Source organism: Strix aluco, chromosome 2 (assembly GCF_031877795.1).
Source record: "Strix aluco isolate bStrAlu1 chromosome 2, bStrAlu1.hap1, whole genome shotgun sequence".
In the NCBI taxonomy this organism is placed as follows: Eukaryota; Metazoa; Chordata; class Aves; order Strigiformes; family Strigidae; genus Strix; species Strix aluco.
This window is the reverse complement of record NC_133932.1, coordinates 31,445,880-31,461,042: the sequence shown is the minus strand read 5'-3', so window position 1 is coordinate 31,461,042 and position 15,163 is coordinate 31,445,880. Positions and strand designations below refer to the sequence as shown.

The window sequence follows — 15,163 nt, the reverse complement described above, 5'->3', positions numbered from 1 at the left end:
TATCAAGTCCTGCCAGAAAACCTGCTCCAGTGTGGGCTCCTCTCTCTCCACAGGTCCACAGGTCCTGCCAGGAGCCTGCTCCAGCGTGGGCTTCCCACGGGGTCACAGCCTCTTTCAGACGCATCCACCTGCTCTGACATGGGGTCCCCCACAGGCTGCAGGGGGGTATCTGCTCCACCGTGGACCTCCATGGGTGCAGGGCACAGCTGCCTCACCATGGGCTGCACCATGGGCTGCAGGGGAATCTCTGCTCTGGCACCTGGAGCACCTCCTCCCCTCCTTCTTCACTGACCTTGGTGTCTGTGGAGCTGTTTCTCTCACATATTCTCACTCCTGTCTCTGGCTGTAGCACAATTTTCTTTTCCCCCTTCTTGAGTATGTTATCACAGAGGTTCTACCACCGTCACTGATGTGGCCTTGGCCAGCGGTGGGTCCATCTTGGAGCTGGCTGGCACTGGCTCTGTCGGACATGGGGGAAGCTTCTGGCATCTCCTCACAGAAGCCACCCCTGCAGCTCCCCCACTACCAAAACCTTGCCATGCAAACCCAATACAGGGGGTCAGTGACGGCGAAGGGGAGCTGGTGGTGGGGAGCTGGAGTTACAGGGAAACTTGGCAGCCTGTGTGTGGTGCGGCCCAGCCACGGCTCTGCTACAGCAGGGAGCTGAGCACCAAAGACCCTTTTCCAACAGCCACCGGGCCGTTAATGTGAATGTTGTAGCCCCCGTACGGCATATTTGTGATCCTCACTACCGGGAGGCTGAACATATACCTTAGGGCCATCCAAAAGATGCTGGTTTCGAGGATGACATTACTGCCCAGGGTAGCACTGCAGAGGCAAAGGGAGGGAGGGGGCCACGCCCCACGCCCTCAGCGTTCTGGAACTAATACAGACCTCCCGGGGCCTCTGGAGAGAGCGCGGGCGGCTGCGGGATGGGAGGAGGGACCGACCCCCGCCCCGCGCCTCGAGCCCCGGTCCTGATCCCCCGGCGCCGCCCGGCGGCCGCGGGCCGAGCGCGGGGCGGAACCGCGCTGCCACCGCCGCTGTTTCCGGCGGAGCCAGGGGAAGGAGGGACGGGGCCGGAGCGGGGCGGCGGGACGCGGCCGGAGCATGGCGGCGCGCTGGGCTGCCCGTTGCCTGCGGGGCGGGCGGGAGCGGCGCCGTGAGTGGCGGCGGGCCGGGCGCGGCGAGGCGCTGGGTGTGCGCCGGGCCGGCTTCGGGCTCGTCCTGCGCCGGGGCTTTGAGAGGCCCGGCCTGGGGCGGCCGGGCCTGGCCGTGCCGTGCGGGGCGGGGCGGCTCGGCTCGGCCCGGCTCGGGTGCCCGGCCCGCCGGGCTGAGGAGGCCGCTGCGGGCGCGGCTGCCGTGGGCGGGAGGCGCTGCCGACCCCTTTCCCCGCGCAGGGCCGAGGCGGGCCGGGGAGGTCTGCGGTGTGTCGGGGGCGGTTGGCCTGTCTGAGGGAAGGGCTTCTGCAGCCAGAGCACCTCCTTAAGCCTCCGTTGGCTCGGAGTGCTCGGCTGTGACTTCCTGCAGGCGCTGCGGGGACCGAGAGCGGACGGGCTGTAGGAGCTGCTGAAGCGCTCACCTGATGCGTATTGAGACGGGCACAGGGATTAGCAGTGCGGTGGCATGTCTCCTTTTCTTTAGAAACGAACCTCTTATAAAGAGGCTTTAAAAACTCCTTATTGCTTATTTTAGATCTTTCCTTTTACCAGGGTTCATGTCCACACCAACAGTTTCTCGACTGACATCAGATGAAGTGATTCTGATGCGTAATGAACTCTTCAACAAAGAGAAAGAGAGGCAGTTGTCTCTTTATCCACGAATTGAGAAAATTGAAGTAAAATACACTGGGAAATCGCACCCCGGCACCGTGTTTGTAATGAACAAAGCCTTGTCTACTCCGTACAATTGTGCCATGCGTAAGTGAATGGACTCTTAAACTAACGTTGCGCTACTGATGTTGAAAATCGTGCTGCCAGTTGAAGTACTTATTATCTCAATTTGAAAAGTTAGTGTTATTGACATTTTAATGACCAATGCCACAGGCATGCATTCAGAATATTTGTGTTTGGTAAGTTTAAAATACATTTGTACTAAAATACATCAGCAGAAACTGAGCTAATTGTTGGAGTCTCTGTAAACAGCTCGTCCTTCCAAGTCATTTACAAAAATGAAACTTGCAGTTTGTTGTTACAAATGTAGGGGTCTAAACTGCTGACTCTGAGAAATATGGCTAATAACTGTGTACTACTTGTTTTACTTTCTTTAGACTTAAGTGAGTGGCATTGCAAGAAATCTGTTCTAGCTCTTGTGGATGGTGAAGTCTGGGATATGTACAAACCCTTGACCAAATCATGTGAAATTCAGTTCCTTACTTTCAAAGATGAAGATCCAGAGGAAGTAAACAAGGTAAATCTGTATCTTGTCCCATTGTAGGTGACCCTGATTATGACCACTTGATTCTGTTTGCCCCTTGCAGTTCTGTGTCCATCTTTCTTGAACTTTGTGGTCGTGGAAGTTCAGATATTTTTAATAGGTGGTTGACGCATCATGATTATCATTAGCTGGATCAGCATGTGGGCTAGGTGATGTGTGGGCGTCCCTTTCAACTGATATTGTTGTATTAATCTATGATTTCAGATTTAAATATCTCTAGGGAAACATCTGGCTTGCATTTCAAGTGCAGTTTTGATTTTTTTTTTTTAATTGATTTTATATGGAGAATCATCTCCAAATAGAAGATTAAATACTAAAGAAAGTAATGATTGGGTTGACAGCTAGGTTTGTATTACTCAGTTGGATGTTGGTATTCTTTTGGAATAAATAGCTGATAATCATCTGGTATGGGTTGTTCGCTTCTAGGTGATACATCTGTGTTCTGAAATTCTCTTTACAGGCCTATTGGCGTTCCTGTGCCATGATCATGGCATGTGTGTTAAAGCGGGCATTCAAAGATGAGTACTCAGTGAATCTGATTAAATCTCCAGAAGTGCCAGGTGATATAAGTGTTTTATATTGGTTGTCTTGTCTTTTCCTGCTTCTTAAGTGAGTGTCTAATAGTGTTACCAAAAAAAGCAGAGGCTCCTTTTTCAGTAAGTGAAGGTACTTAGCATTGATATGTGTTTTATGTGCTGTTGTTGTTGCCTTTAATTTATAGTAATTGCACTGAAAGCAATTTTGTTATCAAAGTACAGAAGATTGGTCTGTGTGATAACTGCTTTTCAGACCACTTAGGATTTCACGGGTTAAGTTAGTAACTTATGGACATAAGCTTTTTATTGTGAAGTTACATGAGTAAGGTATTTAGAAGATGTGATGTGTTTCTGTGAAATTTGCTCTAGTAACTACATAACCTTGTGAGCACTTGAGTTACTAAAAGTTATGATGTATACATTAAGGTGGAAGATTATTGAAGTACAAACAGGGTTAGTAACAACTTTTGCTCATCTGTGACCTGATCTAAGATTTCCAAAAGTGAGAAAATATGTGAGGGGAGCTTATTTAAATAACAAAGCCTGCGTGATTATGCATTTGATATACAAGAAGGTTGATTGCCGGTTATGTGGAGTCCTCCTACGCTTGATTCACTTTTTAGCAATTCCAGCATTTGTCTTGATTGGTATGTGTAGAGTGGATATTTCAGTTCCACCAGGATTTGGAGTATTCTTGCAAATACTGAGCTGTATCTTTATACTGTATGTATAGAAATAGTGTGAGCTTACTGAGTTCATAAGCTTGTTTTCTAAGATGGCAATAATTGAATAAATATACACAAAGAGTGTTCTGATGACTATCACAGAAATTTGTGTTGTCTTTATAATAAATTTGTGCCATGCTTGTGTCACGGATAAACATTTTAGTTCAGCTCTAAGATTGTCTGATTTCTCTAAGCAATAAATTCCTCTTTAGCTTAATAGTGCAAGTTTACTTTTAGTGTACAATGCATACACAGGGAAAATGTGAAATGTTTTCAAAGTGTTTTTCTTTCAATGTTAGATGCAGTGTTTGGAAGCACTAATTTTTTTTTTCTCTTTAATGGGGTTGTATTATACTGACATTACATTAAAACTCATTTCAAATTACTTATTCATTGAAATTAAATGAAAATGATACAGGTTTGATCTTCCATTTGTATAATCACAGCTGAAAACTTATATTTTATGGATTTCTTGAGATCATTTGTTTTTCTCATTCATTTTGATACAAGAATATATTATGACAATGAAATACATATTTTGTTACAAACGTGAATATTCTTCTCTTTGCAATTGGAATTGCAGTGATCTCTGGAGCTTTTTGTTATGATGTAATTTTGGACAATAGACTGAATGACTGGACACCAACAAACGTAAGCACAATAACTTCTTGCCTGGAAAGTTGTAGAGCTTGTATCCTTGTCCAGTGGTTCTTTTTTAATGAGGGAGAGGGGTCAGTGAGTTTTTTTTCTTTTTGTTGGGTATATCTACACTAGTGGTTTTTTAGGTTAGGAGTAGTCTTTGGAAACTAATCTCTGTATTTACCACATACTGGCTGTCACTGCAGAGTGCTCTCAGAGCACACAGACTGTGTTCCTTTCAGATGCAACTAAACCTTGAGCTGTCCTCCAGATGCTTACAGGTTTTAGGTCTGTGGGACTAGAGTAAGTTCTAGTCTGAAATACAATTAAAGAGCGTTGATGTGGCTGTTGGGACCTTGGTACCATCTTTGTTACTATACAGATCTGCTCCTACTCACCTGCTCTTGCCTGGTAATGTGGATGAAACCACAGTTTTTGTGTGAGTAGAGCCCTCTGAAAATAAAAATGTGTGTAATATGCAGATTTTCACTTAGTGGTTTACAGCATAATCAGTTTATTGTTGCAAAAGAACTATGAGCATGTTCAGCTGAAGCTCTCCTTAATAGCTTGCTTGTATTTCGTTCTCTTCAGTAAATCTAATAACGTAAAACCTCATTTGGTAGCTGGTCTGATTACAATTGTTTTAATCATCTGGTGCCTATTCTTGTTCTCATGCCCAAATACCAGCAGAGGTGTGTATGGCTAACAAAGCAGTATTGGTACAATGCAGGTTTTTTCTTCGATATGATCTTGTGGTTGAAATAACTTAGTAGGAAATATTTTCTATGTGACATTATAAATGTAATTTCTCATAATAAAAATTTCTTATTTATCAACAAGTCTGAGTATGCAGAGCTTTGATTTCTGGACCAAGGTGATCAATTTCTATTTATTAATCAGTACTTTTTTTCCCTTTGATTCCATCACAATAGAGGTCATGTATAAGTGGAGTCACGATTCTGGGAAAAAAAATACACAGTAGCAAGACTGTGTATATATCATGTAGGGAAAACCTGAGAAGTTTAACTCCAATTAACATGTTGTTTCTGGTGGAAACATGCCTGTTGATTTGACTGGGCAGTGAATCAGTCCATTTAAACAGTGATGATCTGTAGCAATCTCTTGCTGATACATAGTAAGAGTTACGTTCCTGCAGCAATATTCTTATATTTTGGGTTTATAGTAGATGATCCTTGTTGTTTTGGCTAATATGTAGTGTTTCCTATGCTTTGTCTATTCACTACAGCTGTGAAACAGTGGTGACACTTTTGTATGTATCGACTGTTTTTTAGGACAACTTCCGTTCTCTTACGAGGGATGCCACAAAGCTAATTCATAAAGACTTGCCATTTGAAACACTGCATGTTGAAGCAAAAGTAGCACATGAAATGTTTCAGCATAACAGGTAAGTGCCGAAATTTGCCTTTCTTTTAGAAAGGCAATCAGGAATTTATTTAGATCTCTGTTTGGTTTTGTAAATCTAAAATAAGATGTGACAGATGAGGTAAGAAGGTAGTTCTCCCGCTACTTCGAATGAGCCTGCCTCCATTCTCTTTGTCACACAACCTTATATTATTTTTAATGTTCTCTCCAGAGGCCAACACTTTACGGGATGTAGTTTTGTGGCAAATGGAAAGGCTGTGGACTTCTTAGTTTAATAGTGAGCTTTAAGATTTCACTGCTTTTAAATTGAAGCTCTGGTGGTTAGACTTGGAGTGCTAGTTACTCTCAGCCTTTGCTGAAAAGCTTTCATGTTCAGAGGAATGTAGATTTTTCATATCTTGGTATCTTCAAATGAAGTTTTGATGAAATACAGCTTTTTAGCTCTGCAGAGCAAAAATGGATAAAATACTGTGGCCTGTGCTATGAAAGAAAGCTTGTTCAGAACACTCTAGCCTTCTTCACTGAAAAAACACTTAAGCAATGTTTTAGGGGAAAAAAATTCTCTGGTCCACAGCTTTTTAGCAGTTGGAGAGAGGTTGGGGGCAAATAATAAATAATTTATCATTTTGTGAACCAAAATGAAATTATGTTAAAACTGAAGTTGCAAAAATAATTAGTTTTTTAGCTTAATGATGATGATATTAATGTGACGTACAGACTAACATCTCTTTGCTATGTTGGCTGGCAAGCATTGACAGCAGGTGGGAGCTGACTTTTGATAATAGCTTTAGTCTGTGTGTCTGTAGAAAGAGCAGAGAACACTTGGCTGTCTTGCAGATGGCCAGCTGTTGAGGACCACAGATTGCATAAAATCAGTTTAGGTGATCTGATAGCGTCTTCTAGTCTTACCTGTGACTTGAAAAACTCTTATTTTTATTTGAAGTAGTAGGTTCATTTTATTTTTCCGCTGAGAGAGCATGGCCCTCCTATAACATATACGTAGAATAGAATAGACTAGAATAGAATATTATAGTAGCAAGGGACCTACAATGATCATCTAATCCAACAGGGCTGACCAAAAGTTAAGGTGTGTTATTAAGGGCATTGTCCAAATGTGTCTTAAACACTGACAGGCTTGGGGCATCGACCACCTCTCCAGGAAGCCTGTTCCAGTGTTTGAGCACCCTCTTGGTAAAGGAATGTTTCCTAATGTCAGTCTGAACCTCCCCTGGTGCAGCTTTGAACCATTCCCACACATCCTATCCCTGGATCCCAGGGAGAAGAGCTCAGCACCTCCCTCTCCCCTTCCCTTCCTCAGGAAGCTGTAGAGAGCAATGAGGTCACCCCTCAGCCTCCTTTTCTCGAAACTAGACAAGCCCAAAGTCCTCAGCCACTCCTCACAGGACATGGCTTCCAGCCCTTTCACCAGCTTTGTTGCCCTCCGCTGGATGCATTCAAGAACCTTCACATCCGTCTTAAATTGTGGCGCCCAGAACTGCACAGAGGACTCAAAGTGAGGCTGCACCAGTGCTGAATACAGTGGGATAATAATCTCTCCTGACGGGTTGGTTTTGCAGTGTTTGATGCACCCCAGGATGTGTTTTGCCCTCTGAGCTGTCAGGGCACACACTACTGACTCATACTGAGCCCTGCTGTCGACCAGCTCTCCCAGATCCCTTTCTGCAGGGCTGCTCTCCAGCCACTCCTCTCCCAGTTTATACTTGTGCCCAGCGTTAATCCCTCGCAGGTGTAGAATTGGCATTTGAACTTGTTAAATTTCATGCCATTGATGATTGTTCAGTGCTCCAATCTATCTAGGTCCCTCTGCAAGGCTTCTTGTCCTACAAGTCAACAACACTTCCCAGTTTGATATCATCAGCAAACTTGCTAATGGTACATTCAACTCCTGCATCCAGATCGTTGATAAATGTATTGAACAGAACTGGCCTTAGAATGGGGCCCTGAGGAGCACCACTGGTGACTGGCTGCCAGCCAGATGTAGCCCCATTCACTACAACCCTTTTTGCTCTGCCCTTCTGCCAGTTCTTCACCCAGTGCACCATGAACCTACTTACCCCACAGCTGGACAACTTGTCCAGAAGGATGCCATGAGGCACAGTATCAAAAGCCTTACTAAAGTCCAGAAAAACTACATTCACCTCCTTCCCTTCATCAACTAGGCGGGTGACCTTATAGAAGAATATGGAATTAGTTAAGCAGGTCTTTCCCTTTGTGAACACGTGTTGACTGTGCCCAATGATTGCATTGTTTTTTGAGTGCCTTTCTGTAGTATTCAGTATAATCTTCTCCATAATTTTTCTGGGAACTGAGGTTAGACTAACAGGTCTGCATGACAAGCTTTATGAAACATGTCATATAAAATTAAGAATTCAAACCTGTTTCAAAGCTCACATAAATATGAGCATGATTTTTAAGAATGCTCCTTAAATCTATCTCTTAAGTATTCTTATAAGAACTAGGTGTTAAAGGTGAGGATTTTTTTAATCTTCTTTTTTTGTCTTGTTCAGATACAAAATGGAGATGATAGAACGAAAAGCTTCTCAGAATGCAGAAGGAATTGTAACGTTACATAGGTGAGCAAATCTGAACTCTCATTTTGTAATGATTCACTGAAAGATTTGATTATATTGCAAGTACTTTCCACAGGTGTGGAGTAACCTGTGATAGTTTTCAATTTAAAAATCACTTGTATTCATTGCTGTCTGTAGTCTTTCTTAAGATGTTGTTTTTGTTTTTTTTTTTTTTAAATACAACCATTGTTTTGTGATACTTAGCACTTGGTGGATCTCACTACATTTTTATTTCTTGTTATGTTAAAGGTGGTAAGTGCCAGAGAAGTCTTACTGCTTTAAATGCTTTTACATAAAATCTAAATAATTCTCTGGAGTTTGACAGGTTAAACAAAATACAAACCAAATACTTGTCTGCAAACAGGAGTTAGCATTGTATAGTGGATTTTTTTTCCAAAGTTGTCAAGATCTTCCTAACTGGCAAGCTGCTGCCTTGTAGTGGTGGAGATGAGAATGGCTCCTGGGATAGAGTGTTAAGATATAAAAGTTCTTAGTCTGGAAGCAGGAAGCTTGTGTTGTATCTCAGCCATAGAGAAGAATTTGAGACTAGCTTAGGCTGGTGTAGGATATTCAGTTTTCTAGATGTCTAAATTTTGCTGCATTTGATTTTGGAGTCCGCATCTCTCTAAAGGAACAGATGGCTTTGCAAGTGATGGTTCTTGGAATTTTAAAACAATGCTGTGTCTGTTCTCTCCTTCCTCACACTCTCCAGTTTGCTCAGTAAGAGGGAAAACAGGCTTACCTATTGATTTCTGGGAGACATTTGTTCCGAGTATTCTTTTGCTGTACTTTTTTTTCTGTCTCGCACTTTTCTTAATTGATTTGCAGTTTTCCCAGACCTGAAAGGGAAATACCTGTGCAGGTTTTAAACACTGTACTGTGGAAAATACGTGCTGTTGGAGACAAATCTTCTTCTGGTGAACGACAGAGTTATCCCACTTTTAAAGCCAAGATGGCTTCAAAGATTTGTTAAACCTAGGATCCTCTGTCTAGACTTGCGGTTTAAATTTCATAAGTTAATTTTAGGAAACTTTGTGACTTGTACTTTTGCTTCAGGACACCTAGAAATGCTGAACTGGGGATTTGTTTAGATTTGGTTTGGGATTTGTGTGGATTTTCTTTCATCTGTTCTGTGGATAGGAATTTGCTAATCAAAAATAAAAAAAAAAGGCTTGCACTTCTCTCCAAATACATTTGACATAGGGGTTTTTTTTTCTCCCGTCAGGTTTGGTGACTTTGTAGATGTTAGTGAAGGCCCTCATATTCCAAGAACAAGTTTCTGTTTCCAGTATGAGATAACGGCAGCCCATAATCTTCAGACTAACCAATCTGAATTGATAAGGAGGTTCCAGGGTGTGTCCCTGCCAGTGCATCTGAAGGTAACTAATCCATCATGTACATGTTTTCCTTCTTTAACTTAGGGCATTTGTCTTACTTTCTGATCTTTATTATATGCTGTGCTGGTAGCCAAATGAAATTCAGAGGTGGGAACAGTAGCAGAAGGGGAAGGCCCATGGTGATAACTATGTTGGCTATTTGGGGTTAGTTTTCCTGGAACTATTGTGGATGTGAAGTCATCTAGAAAAGTTTGCATCAGAGGGCGCTTGATGTTATTTTCCAGTACTGAAAGTGTTGTTTCAGTTGTTCAGTTTCTGCATGGATATTTCATTCGCCTTGCCTTAGTTGTGCATGCTAATCTTCTGAAATAGAGGCTGCTGACAGTGTTTATTCAGATTCAGGAAAGAGCAGAACTTTGAATTTATTCTCAAGATAAAGGATACCATTTTAAAGTCTTTTAGGACACTAAAGTAAAACTTAAGACTCATTAGTGCTAGGACTTTTTTTGTTATTAAACACGCACCACTGTAGGTAGAGGCAGGAGTCTTTCTTCCCATTCCTGTTGACTTACATGATTTTGACCTGTGGTCTAGCACATGTGCTATTCTCTCAGTTGGGGAAGTTTTCAAGAGACAAGTGGGCACTGGGTTCCTCACTTCATCTCTGTGTTCCCTTCCTCCTCATAAGATTTTAATTCCCGTTTTTGCCCATTACCCCCTCAATGATTCCACACAATGAATGTGTGTGATCAGCAGACATTTATTCAAGTCCCCCATGTGGGCAAATTGGACACTGAAATTATAAGATGTAACATCTAAATTAGGGATTGCTATGGTTTTGTGCCAGCATTTCTATACATTTATCAGAATCTATTCTATGATAAGATTTCCCCCACCACCACCCTCCACTAACATAATTTAATGACATTTAATGCAGGCTTACCACATCGTGTGGGACAAACTGCTGGAAAGATCAAAGAGGCTGGTAAGTTTCAGTGGTGAAGTACATCTTACCAAATATAAAGATATGCTGTGATAGAGTAGAATTTGAATGATATAGGTAATATATTCAGGAACTTATCTTTAGGAATGGAAATGTTCACAGGTGAAAAATTGGAGGCACAGGAAATCTAACAGCTGTGTAGCAGAGGGTGTGCTAGTACTGAAGTTTCTGGTTATTAAAATGCACTGTACTGTTTTAAAAAAATACTATTCAACTGATATAATTTGTACTATTAAAAAAAAAAACCAACCCTGGAGCAGATTATATCAGACTTTCCATTTGTGGCTCTGAAGCTGTCTGCTTCTGAGAATCCCACATGCTTTTTGTAATAATCTCTCTAAGGTGTTGTTAACTTTAAACTATATTAGTGTCGCAGATGAAAGTATTGACACGGTAATATTTAGTAAGAAATCTAGGTTTATTAATAACTAACAGCAATTTATGATTATAAAATAATTCAGAAATACTAAAAGAAAGAAAAGCGACTTATTCAGATTCTAAAATGACAAGATTCACACTAACTTACTTAACGGTACCTATATATATACATACACATGCATGCACATAACAAAATGGACAAACATACAGAAACAAAGGTGTTTGGATTCAGTAGAATGAACACAGAACGGACATACACACACAGAAACAAGGGTACGTACCCACACACACACAGAGTAAAGAGAAGCTAGCTCAAAGAAAATTTCCCTCTCGAGTTTAGAGCAAATACTCCCAATGCCTTGGCATTCCTCAACGGGCGATAACTGAGACTCGAGCAGGGGACTTCGCCCTGGCCTTCCGTCTGGAGCAGAAGACACCTTAAGGGTTTGGTACCTGAGAGGCGTCCCAGTTCAGGGGAGATGCTGGTCACAGGCCCTCTTCGATCCAGGAGAGCTCAAAGGGTCTCCCTGGTGGTTGCCATTTATAGGGTCCAAGATAATTGACTTTTGTCAAATACCTTCTGGTGTCTTCCAGCAGTTACAAAAGAATTTGATGAATGTGCAACTCTGTTATTGTTCCCATTTGACCACATCCCAGGCACAGGTGTGCCAGGCCCTTAGGAGTTGATGGGCCATTTTAACCATTTCCGAGCAATCGGGAGGGGCAGGAGCCAGGCTCGTTAACATTGTCAGTCCTTATCTCCACAGACTGGTGTATAGCTGGGGGGTTGTGGGTGGAATCGCACCTAACACCAAGCAGCCCAACAAAGAGGGGTGGGGGGGGGGTAAGAATTGCACCACCACAATTAGTATTTTTCAAATTAATCTCCAGAATTAATATTGGTATCACATGTATGTAAAATTTAAAATTATTTTTTCCTGTTTTAATCATGAACATGAAATAAGAAAAGTAAAATTGGAATAATGTTTTTACACTTACCTAGATTTTAGGTAATAAGTTTTCTGCCACAGGTTTGAGAGAACACATGCAAACATATTTCTATAAGTAAATGCAGTGATAAAATCTAATACCACTGAGCGAACCTAGGTGAAAGTTACTGGAGGTGAAAGCAAATGCTATGTCACTAAACTGCATAAATGCACTAGTTTGAGTATTTTTTTGCCTGTTTAAAACCTACATGGAAAATAAGTTTCTTGCAAACATTTTTCTGTTCAACAACCAGTGTTTCAAAGTTGAAATGTACTTATTTATCCAAGACAGGCTTTACAATGACTGAATAAATGCAAAAGGCAAGTTTTTATGATAAATGGAACTATAAAATAACATAAGCTGTATATAACCAGAGACTCACTATCAAGGCATGCTTTAACGTAGGAAATCTTCATAAGAATTAAACAGCAGATGTTTTGGAGCCTTCAGATCAAAGACTTTACTATTTGTGTGGCAAGAGAGAGAAAATGTGCTGTATGTCTACTGAAACTTGTTAGCCAAGGATGTGCTCAGAGCCCATGACACTTTCTCTGAAATCAGTTTGAAGATGCTTGTCATTCAGGTTGTTTCATTTTGGAGACAATAATTGCCTTTGTAGGCTATCCTTTCTTGTTGCAGTGACAGTATGAGGGGAGGATTTCCAGGGTAAAGGAGAATGAAATAATTTTAAAAAATATAACAAAATTGATACATTTCTGCAGGTCACTGAAGAAAAATATTTGGAAGCAGCAGCAGAATGTCATGAGGCAAAAGATGGAACAGAAGAAGGAAAAACTGTATCAAATTAACTTTAACCACTAAATGTACATAATAAAATGTGTATTTTTACATGACTTACTTGCTTCATATAGAAATGTCTTTGGTAATTAATTTGAATTCTGTGGACCTAAATCACAGATAGATATCAAGCCATTATCAGCCATTTCAGTCCACTTTAAAAATTTCACTTAAAACATTACTTTCTCCCCTTTTTTTTGTTTTATTTGCGCTAATTCATCTTGCAAGTTACCCTTGTCCTTATCTTGACAGCAATTGTATGTGTCCCTGTGTTGTCCTCTGTGATTAATGCAGCGTGGCCTACAGACTGTAGTTGAACTGGCAGCTGAAAAGGCCATCCTCTTTATTGTGATATAATTTCAAGACCCCTTGTTAGGTCTTCTGTGAAGGAAGTGCTTCTAATTTATGACCTGATGTGTGTGTTTCTTGCTGGAACTTCCTGATGAAATTCCACTGAGTGCTTTGCCTGCTGCAATAGAAAGTTGAGACAAATAGAATCTTAAAAAATGAAAAAAGGAAAAAGATGCCCTTTCAGAAGCCCTTAAAAAGTTACCAAATATTATTTTACCAATTTTGATTTCCCGTCAGAATTGAAACTATATACTCTGTGTGTTTCTGGTTCAAAAGACTGCATTCAGTAGACAACTGTGTAATTGCCATTGCTTTACTAATACAAAAGTAGCAGAATGTAAAAGCGGAGAAGTTCTTTGAGTTTAAGTATCTTCTGCTGTACAAGTGCAGTTAAAGATTGTTTTCCAGAATAGTACCAGGAGTGTAGTCTATTACTTTCATCCCCAGTGTAATAAGAATTATTAAGCATTTTCATGCTTTGATACTTAAATATGGTGAATTCGATTAAATTTCACAAAGGGTTTTTGTTAGATGATGTTTTCTGACGTTTGTATTTTCATCCCTAGCTCATTGGAGCTGTTCTCGTTATGCCAGAAGAGATTTTTATTACTATTTGAAGTACAAATATTTTCTTTGAATTTTATCCCAGTTACTGTCTTTACCATTAACTGTGTCACTTGCTTTCTAATAATTGCTACTATGGTTTTGTAAGAGCAGGGTAGCAGTTCAGTAAAGTACATTTAAGTAAGGAAATCTTACCTAGCTTAATCCAACTAAACAATAAATAAATGCTGAGTGTGTTGAGCACAGAAGATGACATGCAAGTGGTAAAAGTAGTTTTTGGTGAAACTGCAGAAATCTGCTTAAGGTATGTGTTAAAATGTGTTTGTTCCCATGCATTTCTGTGCTTGGTGCAATCTTTAGCTATTCAGAGTTACTGGCATACAGTGATGTTTGAAGTCTGTCAGTATGCTGACAGTCTATGACCTCTGATTTAGTTTCCTGTGTAATACAACACATCTTTAAAGTATAGCCCATGCCTTCTCAGAGTACTTGAAAAACTGTTTTTTTCCTTGTGATTAATGTTGCAGAGGACTTAATGATGGTATCAGATGCTTATTGTTTTAAATAAGATTCCTGATTCAAGGTTTACCTTAAGAGTACACACACACGTTCTATATGTTTTCTTAAGACTATAAATGATCTTTGTACAGAACTTCAAATATTTGTGTTTCTTTTAAACCTAACCTTCCAGGGTATCCTTTGGCTTTGAACCTGTTGCTCTGATGCTACTGAAGAAGCAGGCATTGGTTCCTGTCTTGAGGGACACAAAATTTGCTGGGGTTTTTGTTTGTGTTCTTTTTTGGAGGTGTCTGCCATCTCTGATTAACGCAAGACCATAGTGAAATTATGCCAGTGGGGTCTGATTTAGGTGGTGTGTTTTGAATCTTAAGCCAGTTACATCACCAACCCACAGAGTCTCCTGATGTCTGCTCTGTATTTTGGGAATCCAGTTGAGAATTCCTCCTGGATTCCACCACCTGCAGAGGCAGGTGAGAATGCTGCTTCCCCTTAGGAAATTTTTTAACCTTAGGTGGAATTTCATGTTTCAGAGCTTTTCTGGGTTTTTTTTGGAGGGGGAGGGAACCTGTGTTTTACAGTGTAAGAAACTGAAAGGTTTATAGCTGGGCTGAAAAGTCTGGAGAGGGTATTTCCCTTTCCTGACCTTTATTGGGTCAAAGCCAAGCAGGTGTGGGACGGGCAGGGGAATTTGCCACAGGGCCTGGGGAGCCCCCAGAGCTGCCGCCGGTAGGTGGGAGCAGCGGCCACAAGAGGAGAGGTGCTGCCTTACTGCTGGGACAGGAGCTGTGGGGACACGTGTGAATCCCCATGGAAGGGACTTCTGCAAGTGCAGAACTATGTTACTCAAAATGCTGTTGAGGGCTGCCAGCTGAAGTTTACATGAGATTCAACTTCCTCCCTGTGTCTGTGGAGG

The 15,163-nt window shown here is 41.3% G+C and overlaps 1 protein-coding gene across 1 annotated transcript; it reads left to right on the top strand.

Moving 5' to 3' along the window:
• The first annotated feature begins 1,073 nt into the window (after window positions 1-1,073).
• MRPL39 (mitochondrial ribosomal protein L39) lies at window positions 1,074-14,383 on the top strand. Its single transcript, XM_074813852.1, has 10 exons — window positions 1,074-1,162; window positions 1,713-1,919; window positions 2,270-2,409; window positions 2,897-2,996; window positions 4,281-4,348; window positions 5,629-5,741; window positions 8,248-8,313; window positions 9,536-9,689; window positions 10,585-10,632; window positions 12,741-14,383. Exons 1-10 carry the CDS (start codon window positions 1,111-1,113, stop codon window positions 12,825-12,827), a joined length of 1,035 nt encoding a protein of 344 aa, XP_074669953.1. The 5' UTR covers window positions 1,074-1,110; the 3' UTR covers window positions 12,828-14,383.
• The last annotated feature ends 780 nt before the right edge of the window (window positions 14,384-15,163 follow it).